Here is a 16,685-nt window from a genome sequence, read left to right as displayed (position 1 = left end):
TTGATGAAAATAAAAAATAGCTGAGTCGTCTGTATTTCACAGCACAGGTTTACACAGATCGGAGAGATGTTCACTGTTCGATAGTTTTGTCTATTTCTCCTCAGGTGTTCTCGTCTCATTACGGAGGAAAGCTCAGTGTGGGTGTTTTTTAATTAACAACGCGGATTCGCTGTTCGCACCTTCCGTTAGGAAAAGTGAGGGTAACGATTCACGATGCCAATTGGTTATGGGTCATGTTAATAAATGAAGATAGGAGGAGAAAGCCTCCTACCAACGCGGCTAGTAGGTAATATTGTTTATGGGAAAAATCAGCTTTTTCGTTAGTCCAGTATTGGGTTTTTCCCATTAAGTAACTACCCGCTTTCCCCGTAATTAGTGAGGACGTATAACAACCTAAGGGCTGTTTCAAGGACTATCCATAAACAGATTATAGAAATAATAAACTTAAAAAATTTAGGTTTATGGTGGGTCCCTGGGGTAATTGAGGGTACGGACCGAAGACCTGCACACATCCTGCCTTTAATATGAATCGACGTTACACCATCTTCAAAGCATCGTATCACGCGAAAAGGTCCACGGAACAGAATTCAAGCATCGTAAACAAAACCTGTCATCGTTGTTCTCTGGCCTTCCATTTCGATTCAGAAATATTCGTTTCTTATTAGCGCTCGTCCTAATTTTCCTAGAAATCAAAGAACGGAAGTTACCAGAGAGAAATTCAGTGGACGAAGACGAAAAAACAAAGCGTTCGTCGAGGTCGTAGGAAGGCCGAAGGAAGCTCTTTCGAGCTTTCCTCGTTGAAAGCCTCTTCCTGAGACAATGGTCTTAACAGCTGTAAGCGAAGGTACCGATAATCAGCGGCGTCTTCGACGGAAGCAAGACGAATGCATAATGAGCTCACGCATTCAGTCACGTTTTAGTGTTCTCCTCTTCTTCTTCTGCTTCTTCCACTCTCACACCATCATCCAACCAAGGGAATTTGAATTTCTAATGATGTACGAGCTTGGAGAGGATTATCCGCGAACGTACGTCGCCTTCTTTGGTTCTGCGAACGTATACGTTTTGTACTACCAATGAATTAAACTGGATAAAGGTAAATATTTTCTCTGATGAGATATCCTATACGATAGAATCTTCTATTGTCTTGGCTGAAATTCTTTTTCCTGGAGAGAATAATGATGATTTCTAAGTGATTTCTAAATGTTCAGGTTGATATTTTGGAAAGAAAGCCCTTTGCGTAAGAGGAGTTAAATTTTTTGAACTGATTCATCCTTGGACGGTAGAAGCTGTATCAATTCTGATTTCACATTTTATCACTTTTTAAGCTGCATTTACGTATTGTTGTTCTGTATGATTTTACTTTTTAAGCTAATTTAGTTAATTTTCAATCAATTCTACGGTCAATTGCTATGAGATAAAATATTTGACTCTTATGAAGGTAAATATCCAGTATCTGATCAAGAAATAAAAGTGGACAAATTTCGATAATTGCGATGTTAGAGTATTTTTTATTTATTTGTCTTTTTTTAGAACAGGACCATGATAACGATTTAATTAACGAGATAAATTTGCGCTATTTCTGACGTAGTAATCGAATTAATTAAAACACTGTATTATTATAAAGAAGACATCTCTGTCGCCCAGTTTCAGTCGCCTATAGGGCGACTATATTGCGATGTCCTAAGTCCTAAATTAAAGCAATTAGGGACACTGATTGAGCGCCACCGGTGGAGAAACGAATCATCGATTGACAATAAAATTATCCATACTTGCTTAGGGTATAGGAATTAGTATGAGGGGGAGCAGCTAATTCCGGCAGTCAGGAGTCAACACTCGTGCGAATAGCATAGCGTTCTATCCATCCCAATTATAGTCTCAATATATATTTCCTGTTACACGTTCTAAACCTTTATCATGCAATGTATTTAATTCCTTCAGTTTCGAAATTTACCACTGACTGTTCATATCAGCGATCCTCCGATTGTTTTGAGCAGTGTATTTGCATTAAATTCCAAGAAACGTGCATGTGTAAAATATGTGGATATTCTTTGACGCTTTCATTTTTATACATTCTACACAAAATATATAATACGACATAGGATTGCTAGAAAAATTCGAGCAAAACCCGTATATAAAATCTTTTCTTGCCTTCCATTTCAAGTGTGCGTGCGATGATAAAATTGTACGTGTACGTACTGTGGCATTTTCATTTCTACACATATTGTGTAAAATATTTGATACAACATTAAATTGATTGAAAAATTCGAACGAAATTTAAATATAAAATATTTCTTAAGTTTTCTCTAATATAGAATTTCAAACGAACAACAAATATTCTTCGTTACTCACACTTTCGTGTGTACAACCATGTGAGTACAATATTTGCACTTACACGTCGTTACGGTATATCAGGTTATCGAATAGAATACTGCGGTACTGGAAATGGACCGTGTAATGCAGACCATGTGCGGCAAAAACCCTATAACAGATTCACTTTTTGAAACGCTGACGCGCAATTAAGGCAGCCGAACGATGAACAAGTAGCGAAATAAGAGTCGTTCTACCGCGTGGCCCACTATAAAGCAGGGAAAATTAATTTTCGACCGAGGGTTCGAGGGTAAAAGTATAACCGCGCATCTGCAAAGGGTGAATATTCCGGTGAGTTCATAGGAGTTGGATGTTGAATGGAAAATTGAGAATGAAAAATATGTCGGTGCATAGATGAGTCTCTCAATAACATGCAACCCGCTTTACGCGAAAGTATGCCACGATGTTTGTGGTAGGTCTCTGACTTTTCCTCAGTTATACATTTTTAAATAATATTACAAGACAGTGGATACTTATGCAAATTCACATTTTTATAAATATAATTTAAAGAAGTGGAATCCAGGCAGAGGATTGTTCTACTTAAATATTATTATATAACAAGTATTATAGCTTGGATATTTCATATATTGCTATGTATTATGTGCGTTTTATACATTTTGATATCTTCAATTTTTGTATAAATATTGCGAAAATTTATTTTCTATCGAGAGAATAAAATTTATTTTGTTAGAAAAAGATAAATCTAGTAACGTTTTTAATGCTAGTTTTTAATGTAGAATTACAATTTACGGACTCGACTTTTTCTATTTCTTATTATATGCGTATCTCCGCTGTGATGCCGAAATCTAGGTTGGAGTTTCACTGTTTCGAAACTTTTCAAATAGATAGGTGCTGGGTTGTATCTCCGAGGTATTACAAAAGAAAATAAACTTTTTGCCGTAGCTAATCCGAAGAATTTTTAACTTTTTCACATTCTTGCTTTTATATTACAAAAATGATCTCTTCAACTCTAATAGAATTTAAATTAAAAACAAGCGGATCATTTTCTTGTCTTTATTCCTTGAGAATTATTCAAAGACAGAATCCCTCTTACTTGAGAATCTTTCTACAGTTTCCTTTTCTTCACAATCTTTTTTATCCAAGAATAAGAACAATAAGAGAATTTTATCTCTGTTAAAATTCCCTTATTCTTCTTAGTAAAATGTATACTTCTTTATTTGTATTTGTTAACACTTCCTTCACAATTTATCGATACATTGCTGCTGATAGTTACTAAAGATCCCTTTTCTCAAAATTTCGTTATTTTCAACTTTCTACATCCAAATGGTCGTAATCCACATATTGTAATCGTGTATAAATTAATAAAAAAAAAGTTTGCTATCGCTCACTGAACATACTAAACGTCATTACCAAAAATACATTTTCCATCATTAAAGAGCATATCTTTCGTTTTCTGTTTCTTTTTTTTTCCACGTTGTAACGATCAATAGAGTCAGCGTTGATCGATCAGCTGTTGGCACGTGACCGAGATCAGGATCTGGATCACTCGGTCGGTAACGTTGCGAGGTGAGGTTCGAGGTTACGTAGCCGCAAGTGAAAGCCACAAGTCTCTGGAATTTCTGATAATCAAGGCGCAGTATGTGTGTACGTCGATTATAATCGTGAACGTTTCACGTGATCGTCTTACAAATTCATATATATATACGACGAGCCTAATATAAAATACAAAACACAAAGAGAAAGAAAAAGACAATACATTAAATCACTATTATGTGTTATATTAAACCATTTTTATGTGTGTAAAAATCTTGAAAAAAGCAAAAGAAGAGTGCTCAAGGTTTTGGAACATCGATAAAATAGCTTATAAGAGGTAGATCACGACTAACAGTGACAACTAACATCTATTCTACTAACAAAGTATCTATTAATGATTTTGATAGATTTGTCTGTATTAGTATATGTAATGAAATTCTCGATTTTGTACAGTGGAATGTGACGTAACGTGCCACGACTACGATGAAAACGTAACACAGATTATCGAATTTGGCCCGAGAATATTAATTGATCGCCATAAAGCGTTCGTGTTAACGGTTTAAAAAGAATTACTAGTATTGCATAGAAACGGGTTAATTAATTAACTTTGATAGTGGATTAACAAGTATTTAGGAAACGCTAAGATTTACTGTTACTTCAGAGTAGTTCGTTTAATTGCAATTGTGTGTTTGAATCTGGAGTTAAAACAATTTTCAAGAAAAATATTACTTAAAGGTTTGGTTACTAATCACGTTATCGGTTTACAACTTTTAATTCAAGTTACATGTATAATCAATGATATACATTTACGTTGGTCGAAATACTTAGACGATCGTATTTTGTGACTTTGATTTTTATATCCGCTCATTGTGCTTTTTAAGACGATTGCCTTAAAGTCAATCTTTATGAAATACTTGGACTTTTTTCTTTCTGCACATTTAGTGGATATAGCACTATCTATAATCTCTGAAGTATTTTAAATGTCAAGTTTTTTAAATTAAAGTTATTTAATCAAAATTAAACAATTGTGTAAAAAAGTCTACAATATACACTTTATCATTTGCCAATTCACTACAATATTATTATATCATTAAAATAAATTATTGTGGGAAAGAATAGATTCTCGCTTCTTCTAGCTGTTCACTTGTCAATTTGCTAATATTATTACATAATTTATAAATTATTATACTATGCATATGATATGTAATGTATAAGATGATATGTAACGTATAAGAGGATTTGGTCCTTTTATCCGAAACCCAATCTGTCCAGGTGGTTAATTGTCAATTCGCTAATATTATTACATAATAAATAAATTATTGTATAAGAGGATCCAATCCTTTTATCCGAAAACCAATTTGTCCAGGTGGTAGCCTCAGCCGGTAAACGAGAAATCTCGAGACGAAAATCATCCTCGGTTCCCCCTACAGGGAAGACTTAACCAGAGTGCGCAGGAGCTCCTTCCGGAGGGGGGGCGGCCCACGATCGACGGGAGGCTTTGTGAGCCACTGCTGAATTGCGCACACGCGCGGAATTTCCCGGGAATCGGGTTTTTCCGGGTCTCTAACACGGTTCTCCCTCGTTCGGCTCACTCGAGCGTCCGACGCGCGACACGGCAACAGGTGACGACCGGAGGCCGATTACCAGAATCTACCAAACCAGCGACAGCATCTACGGGCTAAGTGTCATCACGCTTTCTCAAGCGTCCACACGCGTCGCGTTCGAATCAAATACGCGCGTAAAAGAAAAAACGACTCCCTTCAGAAAATTCTCGATCTTTCGATTCGTTGTCACGAAATTTTTAACTGGACAATTTTGACCGGATATTGTTGCTGTTGGACTTCGAAGAATCTTCGAAAGGAAGATTGGGGATCGTGAAAAAGGAAACGGAAGTACCAGTGAGGGAAAATGAGCGTCGAAGACGCCATCAATTATAAGCCCAGCGAGGAGGAGGATTACTATGCTCTGCTCTCGTGCGACGAGTCCTCGACGGTAAGACAAATTTTCTGAATTACTTTCGCAAGAGGTTGATTTCCAGAGATTTCGGTGGTTTTCTTCGTTTCCTTTGATTATTACTAGTGACAGGGTTGTTTGCGGAATTGAGATTGAAATTCTTTGCGAAGGAGTGGATTGCTATGTTTCTCTTTCGTGTGACGAGTCTGCAACGCGACGGTAGGTTCTTCGCGAAGACTTTGACACTTGGTAGATGTTTTTATTATTCTTAGTAATAGGGATATCTGTGATCGCTTTTTGAGAAAGGGTTGAGGCTGAAGTTTCTTAAGAAATGTATCGCTGTTTTCTTTCATGTGACGAGCCTGCGGCTGCAAACCAACTTTCTTGAATTTCTTCATGAAGAATTAAGTTACAAGAGTTTTTTTAATATTTAATGGTTTTTCTGATTTGTTTCGTTCAGTTTTTCCAGCTAATAGACTCTTTGTAACGATTTTCTTTGAAAAATGGTTGAGATTTAAGATTTTCACGTGTTCTTCGTTTCTCTCTTTGAAGACTGGTTTTTGAATTGTTGTTGAATTATGTCATTCGGTATCTAGTTAATAGTAATATGAAAAATATGATACAGTAATTTATTAATCAAACGAGGTTCTTCATTCTATAGAACATTTTAATTCCTAGCGTATCTATATTTTGTTATACGTGAATTTTCCGCTTTAAGAAGAATTCCATTTAACCAATCTCTTTCACTCTTAAAGTTTTCGACAAAATATCCAAAACAATGTCTTGTCCGCATACTAGCTGCTTCGTAACCTAAGATCCAATCTGCATAAGCTATGAATGTTTCATCATCCGCGTTATTTGTCAGATTCAATTAGATAGCACCTTGAAAAGTAGAATTTCAAAACGACTCGACTCGTACGGATCCGATTTCCCGACAATTAAACAATTTCCAATGTGAGTTATCTCTGGGCATATCGCGGCTTAAAGTTTCAGATTACTGCACATTTATCTAATGGGATACATACGTATTTAATATACTTTCAGAAGTTATGCGGAATTAATTAGTTTCGCTGTCGGGAGCTCGTCACTGCAGGATAATTGCATCAGCATCGGGAACAACTTTAATTAGCGCTTTGGTTCAACTTCTCGATTAGTATCGATTGTCTGTCGATTGCCACTTTGTTTGACAAAAATATATCACACCGTCGCTCAATGGAAGTTGACAATACGATTACGATCCAATCCGTTTCGCGATTGATATCTTTGACTATGTGAAGTTCACGATAAGTTAAGATGAAAATGAAAATGTCTGATGTTTTCAACGATATAAGGATTTTTAATGGACGAGAAATTGAGAGCGTCGATAGTAGATTCATAAGCCAATAGTTGTAGCTATAAAATAATTATTGCGTTTTCAAATATCTGGTTGACAGCGTACGAACTGTTTTTTCAGATGGAACTTTAGTAGTATGTAGTTTCTTTACAGCATCATGTATTTAATCAAAATAATTTATTTATTAGGTTTATAAGAATTATCGATTGTAGAATTAATAAATTCTTGGAATTAAATTGTTGTAGATTTTTTGAAACTAATTTGTGTATCAAAAAATTGTTTAGATGGAGTAGAGAATATGTTTGACCTCCCCAAAATGATAATTCTATGTTATCAACATGCATCGTGATATTTTGCTTTATATAAACAAATTTAGCCGATATCCTATCTAAGTAATATTCTTATTATAAATTATTTCTCTATTGTTCTATTATCATTGGTCTATAGTAAATTTCCTCTTTTCTAAAAATTCAATAGATGATAATAGTTGCTAAAATTATGTTTTATATAACACACATAATATGTGCATAAAGGTCTCCTGTAGTAACTGCTGAAATATTTACACGGGCCAGTGTATTCACAACATTTACATTGCAACACTGCGATAAACCATGGTCTTTAAAAGTTAAAATCCTGAAAGGGAGGAAGAAGTAACTCAACCCCATGCAACAACCCCTAGCAAGATGATCTTTTCGCGTCGTTGGAATATCGACTAAACGTGAAAGCTTGTTCGATTATAATTTCCAGAGAAGTTGTCCAAGTAAACAAGCCATTTCCACGGCGCAAAGAGTCGATCAGCCTTCGATCCACGTCTCGTTCCATCGGTGAATATCATGTGAAAGTCATCGTAGACCCTTTCTAAGGAATTATGTCAGCGTTCTACGCTTGTTTTCTCTCTGTTCGCGTGTTTCTCGCGATCTACTAAAAATAAACGACGTTGCTTTAAATAAAACCCGAGGGTTAATAATGAGTGATCGTGTTCGTCTGTTTGCCAACGGTCTGGCGGGTCCATTAAGGAACTCTACGCCCATTAAGCGAATTCGTTAAATTGCCTGGCAAATATCAGTCGTCTTCATTTGCCAGGAAATCGACGAACGGAGGGTAAACAGCCCTTCCGTGTCGATTACTTTCGACTACTATCATGATGTAAAACACCTGGGAAGGTGCCTGGAAATATTCATTGGCGTAACTTGGAAGAATGCACAATTTTATAGACTTGATGTTCTTCTTCCTTTTTTTAAGGCTTCTTAGTTGAAGAGTATAAGGAAAAAATTGGATACGTAAATGGCGAATTTTCAAGTAAATTTATATCATTATATAAGTAGATATTTGTTTTATCTGTTGGTGAATTTTGAAGAACGTTCAATTTGTTAGATACAGTGCGCATCTTTCCTCTCGGAGAATATTTTTTCTGTTCTTTTTTAGATCCTCTTTAATTATAAGGAACAAATTTGTTAAGTAGACTGCTGATTTTTCTATTGAATTTCTACTTTAAGTATTTTATATATTTTTATATATTGTATACATCTTGGGCATATTTTTAAATTTAAAAATATACAATCCGGCGATAAGTCGTGTTTTCCATTCTTTAGAATTCAACGCACTTTAAAATAATTCTATTCATTGATTAATATTCTGTAAATTGTCTGTCTGGCTGGTTTTGAGATTAAATATGCACGTGTTTTTACCATCCTTCTGAGTGTTTCAATTGTGACTTTGATATTTTTTATAAGATTTCTTTGTTCGAACAAGTTTTTAATTACGTTATACTGAAATACTCCAAGTGATATTAAAACTAGAAAATTCACAAGGTTATAATAACAGAAAGAAAAGTCATTAAAAAATCATTTAGGGGATTCTAAAGAATTACTAGAAAATAAAATTACCTAGATTATCAGTGAAAATCGCAAAGTTAATAATTCACGTGATCAGGAGCGTGAAGTTTAAATAAAGGATGTGTAATGAACCATCCCCCTTACTGCTTCCTTCAAAGCCATCCCACACATCCTGTACGTCTTTTTTAAGGTTAATTAACCATGTGGTAACTTTCAACTTATTCGAATTTTTTTTTACCTAAAAGATTCTTAAAAATCTATATTCCAGGTGGAACAAATCACGGCAGAGTATAAGGTGCTGGCTCTTCAATATCATCCGGACAAGAACGAAGGTGATAAGGAAGCTGAACGGAAATTTCAGCAATTGCAGGTTTGTTTCCGCGGTCTATTCTCGTTTCTTTACTCGCATATGGTCGCAACGTGACTCATGAGGAAGTTGTTGCACGATTGCTCCATTTACGTTAATCTGCCTCGTCTTGACGATACGATTTAACCAATGTATAATCGTGTGATTGTATAGTCCGTGAAATTTAAATAGCACGGTTGTAAGAGATTGATCGACAACTAAAATTCAAACTCTGTAAGCAAAGTTTTCTTCGTTTAGCATCTTTTACTTCGTTTTCACGAAGTGAAACCCATTTAATTGTACCCATAAAAATATGAATTTTGCATAAACATCCGTAGTCTAACAATCATTTAAATTTAAAAATATGAATTTTGTATAAAAATACGTAGCCTAATAATAATAATTTATGTTTTAATTTACAACCATGCTATATCTGCTCCATCTAACCGACTACACTTCCGTTTGATTGCGACCAAGGTAACGCGATTTCTTTTTGTCGCAGCACGCGAAAGAGGTTCTCTGTGACCCTGAGCAAAGGAGCAACTATGACAAATGGAGGCGTAGCGGGATCGCCATCAGCTACAAGCAATGGCTTGGAATGAAGGATCACGTGCATCAGGTGAGGAGAATTCGATGGGAGTTCTTCGGCGAAATTTTTATTGCTCGATGGCGAACAATGCTTGCAAAATCGTGCGAGAAATTTCGTATCTCGTGGAAAGAAAAGAAACTTGCGACGATGTTCTTTCGACATTGTAACTTCCATAGATAGAAAACTGGTATTGGAACTGACTATTGCAGGCTAGGGAAAATCATATTAGGTTAGCAGAAATCTCCGAATTTGAAATTTAAGTCGGAGTTTGCAAGCGGAGAAGTAAACGAGTAGATTCGTTTTTTCGTAGATTTTGAGATTCTTACATTTGCTTTGAAAAGTGTATCTACGTATATTTATTTCTTCGAATTTGAAGAGTTTTGTATAAAGGAAAGTTTTGTCGAATTTACTTTCGTGCTTCGAAGGAGAGTATTTGAAAAATGAACTTTTATTAAATTTATTTGATACGTAATATAATCTTTGATATTTTAAATTTGACTTTTAGTCACGTTTTTCAATTATATGGAAACAGTTTGCCAGTGATTCAGAACTTTAGTAGCAGAAAGTTTTTATTAGAAATTTCTCGCACGACGTTATTACTTTTCCAACTAATACACCTGACTTCATTTTCTGATTTTCCGTTCTATCGATCCTTCAAGCTCATCTAACTCAAAACTAACTATAACACACAATTACTCATAACCCATACAACACACAAAATAATCCAACTATGACAACAATGGGTCATTTGCGATAGAAATCACATACTATAACCAAGCAAAATTTTTCCAATCAGATTCTAAACTTACTTTCACTATGTAAGCTTTCCAAATCGTTGTTCGATGCTCTCTATAAAATATCAAACTTAATCCAAACTGTGACCCATTCACAAGTGACCTATTCTGCTCGCTCATTTCTAATCTTCTTAACAAAATAAAAAAGAAATATACATATATATAAAACAAAAGAAAAAAGCAAAAAGAATAAAGAAAGAGCACTCGAATGCGCTATAGTCGATGCACTGGAGCATACCGAAGACGAAGGATCGCATGCTGCAGGACGCGGCCGCCGAATCTGCTGGTTCCCCTGGTCACACTAGCAAGGCGCAACCAGCGAACGCTCACAGAAGAGCTTCGGAGGGTGGCGCGAACATCTATTACGGTGCACGTCGTGACCTTGGCTGGGACTCGGAGGCGTCTAACGAGGTGGTGAACAAGTTCCGCAACTACGAGATCTAAAGGTGCGACGTCGTTCTCCAATTTCTGGTCGTCGTCTGGACCAACGATCGCTCGCTCTGTGTATCTACCTTTTTTCTTTTCTTTTTTTTTTTTGCGAAGTATATCGAACGGAACAAACGGATGAAGCATCATAAGCAAACGTAATGAATTACGGATACTCCGTCTCGTCGTGAATTTACCGCTCCTTGTTGTCCAACCGAGAAAACCTCAAGGAAGAATGTTGTTGAGTTTGAATTGAGATTTTGAGCGAAGATCATGTTTCTGTTATCGTTAACTTTGCAAAAAGTTTGGTCCTTTTTCTTCTTTTTGTCATTGTTATTATTCCACTAGTATCGTTATTAAGAAAGAAGAATACTAATTTTATCATTGGGTGAGTTTTGTTGATTTTGAAGTGGATAAAGACTGTATTTATTGCAAGTGTTCGGAGGAAGATATTTGAAGATTCTAGTTCGTCTTTTAATATGTTAAATATGTACGATGCAGATTATCCATAGTCGAGAGCAGTTTCTGTTCAAGTCGGTAACGCTTTCTGCGAATATAAAATAAATAACGGCACGAGCTATCGACGGCAGACGCAGATTGAATGGAATATTATGCGAGAGTGGCAGGGAACGTGCCAAGATGGAGAACATACTCGATATGAAAACTGTGCGATCATCCAAGTGGATACTTTGTAATTTGATCGATCATACAGTATATGAATTTGCAAAGGCCGAAGGAAATACGCTGCAAATCTTCTCTTGCAATTCTTATGACTATCGAAATTTAAAAAATTTCGATAATTAATTTCTATTGTCTACGTTTGAACAATTTCACAATATTTAATTGGAATTCTTAATATTCACAACGGTGAAATGCGACTAACCGAGCAGGAATAAATTGAACAGCAAAAGTCGGCCACAGAGTATACGATATCGATCCTGCTTTAGAGATCTTTTTATGGGAGAAGGAAGAGGGAAACCAGAGGGAAACTCGTTTAAAGTTCCAGACGAGAAAAGAGGATGCTCTCGAGGTTTCTCGAAAGAAGTGTCACATTTTTCTTATTTCCATTTCTTCCTTAAAGTTTTGTTTAAGTGTCACGAAACAGAGCGACAAGGAAGAGAAGAATATTGAAGAAAGCAAAAAGAAGAAATCAGGGCGAGAAAAATCGAAGGATCGGCTAGACGGTGCTTTAATGTCGTATCAAGAGAGAAGCTAAAATCCACGATTCCACGAAGGGATTCAAACGTAAGAAAATAACTAGTTGTTTCTACTATAACGTTACTCGCGATAGAATTTGCTTAAGTGGTCCACTTCGAGCTGAATGAATTTCAGTTTCTAAACAATCCTGAGGAATAATGTATATAACATTCATATGTTTTTGAATTTTTTTACTTATTGAATTGGGAATAATAAGAGAATAATGTTGCCTTATTTTGGTGAAATTAATTGATGATAGATTGTCCTGATTTTTATTAACAATTTTTAACATTCACCTATCTCATTTATTTAAAATGAATTAGAATTAAAATACACAGTTGCTTTTTAAATCAGAATCTCATATATTCTGTGAAAAAATATCATCCTGATAAAAAGTATTATACTTCGTTTTAAGGTATCTATTCACAAGTTTTAAGGAAAATCAGCGACGAGAGATACAAAAATTCGAAGAAATTAGTCGAGAAACGTTCCTAATCTCAAGTTGCGAAGATAATTCAATTCAATTGACATTCCTTCGTATCACCCTTTGTAAAGTATGTACGATTTCCAAAACAGTGATTTGTACCACTTAAATAGTACTTCCATCGCCGAGTAGCTAGAAGAAAAAAAGTAACTCGTTGTTTCTACATTGAGTATTCTTCAATGGAACGCTTGAACAGTTTAGACGTCGAATCACAAAAGCTTCGTACGCGCGAATATCGAAATATATCCTCGATCTTTTCCAAGCGAAACATTAGTAACTTTTGTGTCGTCGAAGATAAGATCGTCGAATAAACTGATTAAGCATAGTTATTCCATTGTTGAGCAAATCGATGACGGCGCACTTGTACCTGTGTCAAACGCAAAGTATATATCGTTTTTTCTCGACCACACTTGAATGTTCGAAACCTTCACGACCCCATAGATCCACGTCATACTTTTCTGTACTTAAATCAGTCCTTTCGCTGAAAGAAAATATATCGAATAGACACTAATTTATTGTTATGTGAACTTTTAATATATAGATGTTCGTTAATAAAATTGCGAACGAGTCTTATTCATCTCGATCATATTCATTTTTGTCGGTCCCACACCCTTCTTTTTTTACGTAAAATATTTTCCAATTAAATTTTAAAATATTACCGGGACGATACCGAAAAAAATTCATCGTCAAATATTGTCCTTTGCTTTCGATTAATCCACTTCGACGCAGACTGAAAACGGGAACAACGTACCAAAGCACGGAGGATCAACTTTGCGACGAACAATCTAAATTTTCGAGAGGAAACTCGATGGAATTAAAACGCTAGAGCTTCGATTTATCAATTTTCCCTCAGGCAATTTCTAAAAATGTCAGTAGTTTTAAAAAGTTACACTTTATATCCACGTTATTTTACGTTCATTCATCAGCGAAAGGATTTAACAGCACTTCTGATTTATTATCAACAGACTGCGGATGTTTATACATTTATGAGAAATTTAAACGTGAAAAAATGTATAAAAAGGAACATAATACGGAGAAATATAGTTCTTGACAAGAGATTTTACACTTTACGCTTCATAATCTTCACGAAGTTCCTTTAATTTGTTACAGCAGTTATATTCAAGACCATACAATTACTATATTAGTTAACAAAAACAATACACTTTTTACTCGTATACTCAATATCCCCGAATCGCATTTTTTATTGAAAATTATTTATTATTTTGAAGAAACTTTTAGCAAGTCCGTGTATATTTTCTATTATATTCACATCGGCTGACAAAATATCCAAAATTTATTATAATATTTAGGTGAAACAAGTCACTAATTAAGATCCATTTCTTCGCTTATATTCTCAAAAATTTGTATAAAAATCCACAGTCTAGTTATCATTCTCTCATCATCGATAGAATCCCATCTCACTACAGCGAGTTACATCATTCGTTCGGCATCACCCTGTCTGAAGAGCAACCGGTCTCGTGATAATTTCTCGATTCATAGATTAAGTTTGGTTCTTCGTTTCAATCACCACGAATACGAATATATCGATAGCTAGTCGACGAGGAATTTTTCTAATGCACTCGAACGTCGTCGTTGCGTTCCGCGTAATTAAGGCACGTAGACGTAGAAGCTAATGATTGGTGGCCGAAAATAGCAGCAGTCGACTCGTACGTATCGATGTGACCTTTCGATATTAGTATGTAAGGCTCCGAGGTACGGCTTAAAACGATCCTGTCTCCTCGAATTTATTTTCACCCGTGTCCAGATATCGTTCCTTTTCTTCTTTTTTATTTTATCCTTAGCTCACTTGAACTTTCCATAGAATCGTTCGATCGGTCGTTTCGTCCGTGTGGATTTTCAAAACCGGACCGAGGATTCGGGAACGTAGATCGGTCGGAAAGCGAGGGGGAGAGGATAAACGAGGAATCAAAAGTAGAGACAACATATATCGATGGCAATGCTGCGAAATTTTTGCGATGGAAAACCGGAAACGTAGCGAGTGTACCGTTGTCGAGAGTATTTGAGTCGAATGACGCCACGCGCTATCGATCACGGACGAGGAAAAAATAAAACGAAGAAAAAGTGGTAAGGTAGGAGTCGCTGATCTATCTTATAAAACAAGAAAACAAGGATTGCCCGAAAGAATGGGAAGGTTAAAAGAAAAATCGATAGTGCGTGTACGTGTTGAAGTTTAAAGATCAGAATCGGCTTCGTTCTCGAGTTTCTATGACGTAAAACACGTGTAATTATTCGTAAGGTAAAAGTAACGTGGAATCGTAAAAGGGAACCAAATATTAAATATAACATGAAAATAGAGAAAAAGAAAGGAAGTAAAAAAAAAAATATATATATATATATGGTCGTCCAAAGTCGAGAACGAGAGATCGATCTTCGAGATCTCATCACACTACCCGTGTATCTGTCTTCAAAGAATGAGAGAAAAAGAAAAAAAAATAGGAACGATAAAGCAAGTTTCGAAAATATTCTGTACGTGTGTTGTTCCCACATCTATATTTTTCTAGACGCGTCTCCGCGATTCCGCCTCGTGGAACACTGTACCTTCTATCGATTTATTATTTCCACGCGATCGACTTATCGATGGTATCGTGCATCCGGCCGAGAGCTGGGAGAAACCTGTCGTTCGATGAAAAGAAAAAAAAGAAGATACCGTGGAATTTTTTTCGTGCTAAACGTTGCTACAGTTTTTACGGAGTATTCGATAAAAAATTGCTTGCCTTTTTAGGGTTCCTTTTCTTTTGTCTTAAATAGAAAGCTTAATGGAATATTTTGTAATTCACTCTAATCTTTAGTCCTTCTTTTTTCCTTTGAGAGTTTCACGAAGGTATGTTTACGATCTTTTAAAATTGTAATACGATTAAATTTTATACGTTTCTAGGAAAATATTATAATTATGTATGCCTCTCTTTGAAAATATGATTAATATAAGATATTAATAAAATGTAATTAAAGATGAAGGTATAAAACGATGGTTTCGTCTCTCCTCGTAAACGCGTGAATCTCTGTTATGTACGTATAAATATACAAATAAATATACATACACATATATATAACGTATAAGATATAAAAATATATTATAATCGTCACGCGCTGGACGACGCGACGATATGTATCTATGCGATTAAAGGTTCAATAAATGTGTTTAATTAAGAACAGTTTGTTTCGTACATTCGTTAACCCACAATATGAACACTCCTCCTTTTTGTAAATTCCGCTATTCCAAAAAAATATATCATTTATGAGATATTTTATTAAATACTCAAAGTGATGTTTCGTATTTCGTTAAAAGATTAAAAAATTAGAAAATTTTAATTTTAATATTCTAATATCATCAAACTTCATAAGTATTTTCACATTAAAATTATACTATTTTTTAATAATTGAAAAATATTCTCCCAAATTATTTCAAATAAAAGATCCATATTCCTAACTGAAACAAAGTTGCAAAATTAATCCTGAATTAATCTATTGTTTATTTGTTCGTTCGGAACGTCAATATGAATTTTTAATTCCTTCTCATCGATACACGAGGAATAATATTCTTTTGTTAAAAAACATTCACATTCAATTTCGGATGTTTCTCTTTAATTTTTACTATTCATAATTAGAAACACCATTTGTTCCAATTCAGTGTCTTTTCACTTGCCACTACTTCCTGACAAATAATTCTCTTTCAATCACTATTTAAAATATCGGAGCTTAATTCTGATTGTTAGAAACTCCTCAAACTTTCCACACAACCTAATATGCATTTGCAAACGAGTCACGAGTGATTTTTTCCTCTTCGAAATCCAAAGAAATCAGAGTGTAAATGTAATTTTCCAGCAAAGTAACAGGAGAACTAGAATT

General features: G+C 35.2%; 1 protein-coding gene across 2 annotated transcripts; it reads left to right on the top strand.

Annotated features, from left to right (window-relative positions):
• The first annotated feature begins 3,958 nt into the window (after nt 1–3,958).
• On the top strand, nt 3,959–15,991 carry LOC100748652 (J domain-containing protein). 2 transcript variants are annotated; one of them, XM_012387905.3, is made up of 5 exons: nt 3,959–4,198; nt 5,228–5,853; nt 9,251–9,352; nt 9,831–9,947; nt 10,976–15,991. In XM_012387905.3, the coding sequence occupies exons 2-5, from the start codon at nt 5,770–5,772 to the stop codon at nt 11,153–11,155; spliced, it is 483 nt and encodes a 160-aa protein (XP_012243328.1). In that variant the 5' UTR covers nt 3,959–4,198; nt 5,228–5,769; the 3' UTR covers nt 11,156–15,991. The 2 variants fall into 2 exon arrangements, with proteins under 2 accessions (XP_012243328.1, XP_033177663.1); XM_033321772.1 differs by lacking the exon at nt 3,959–4,198 and having other exon boundaries at nt 10,931–15,991.
• Nucleotides 15,992–16,685: the final 694 nt, after the last annotated feature.

Source organism: Bombus impatiens, unplaced genomic scaffold, assembly GCF_000188095.3.
Source record: "Bombus impatiens unplaced genomic scaffold, BIMP_2.2 scf_0491, whole genome shotgun sequence".
Lineage (NCBI taxonomy): Eukaryota > Metazoa > Arthropoda > Insecta > Hymenoptera > Apidae > Bombus > Bombus impatiens.
The sequence above is the reverse complement of the archived record's forward strand: the minus strand, read 5'-3'. Positions and strand labels throughout refer to the sequence as shown.

Coding starts and splice junctions, on each gene's coding strand:
- LOC100748652 (XM_033321772.1), top strand. CDS start 5,770: ATGAGCGTCGAAGACGCCATCAATTATAAGCCCAGCGAGGAGGAGGAT. Junction 9,353..9,830: donor GGAAATTTCAGCAATTGCAG/GTTTGTTTCCGC, acceptor TTTTTGTCGCAG/CACGCGAAAGAGGTTCTCTG. Junction 9,948..10,930: donor TGAAGGATCACGTGCATCAG/GTGAGGAGAATT, acceptor AATGCGCTATAG/TCGATGCACTGGAGCATACC.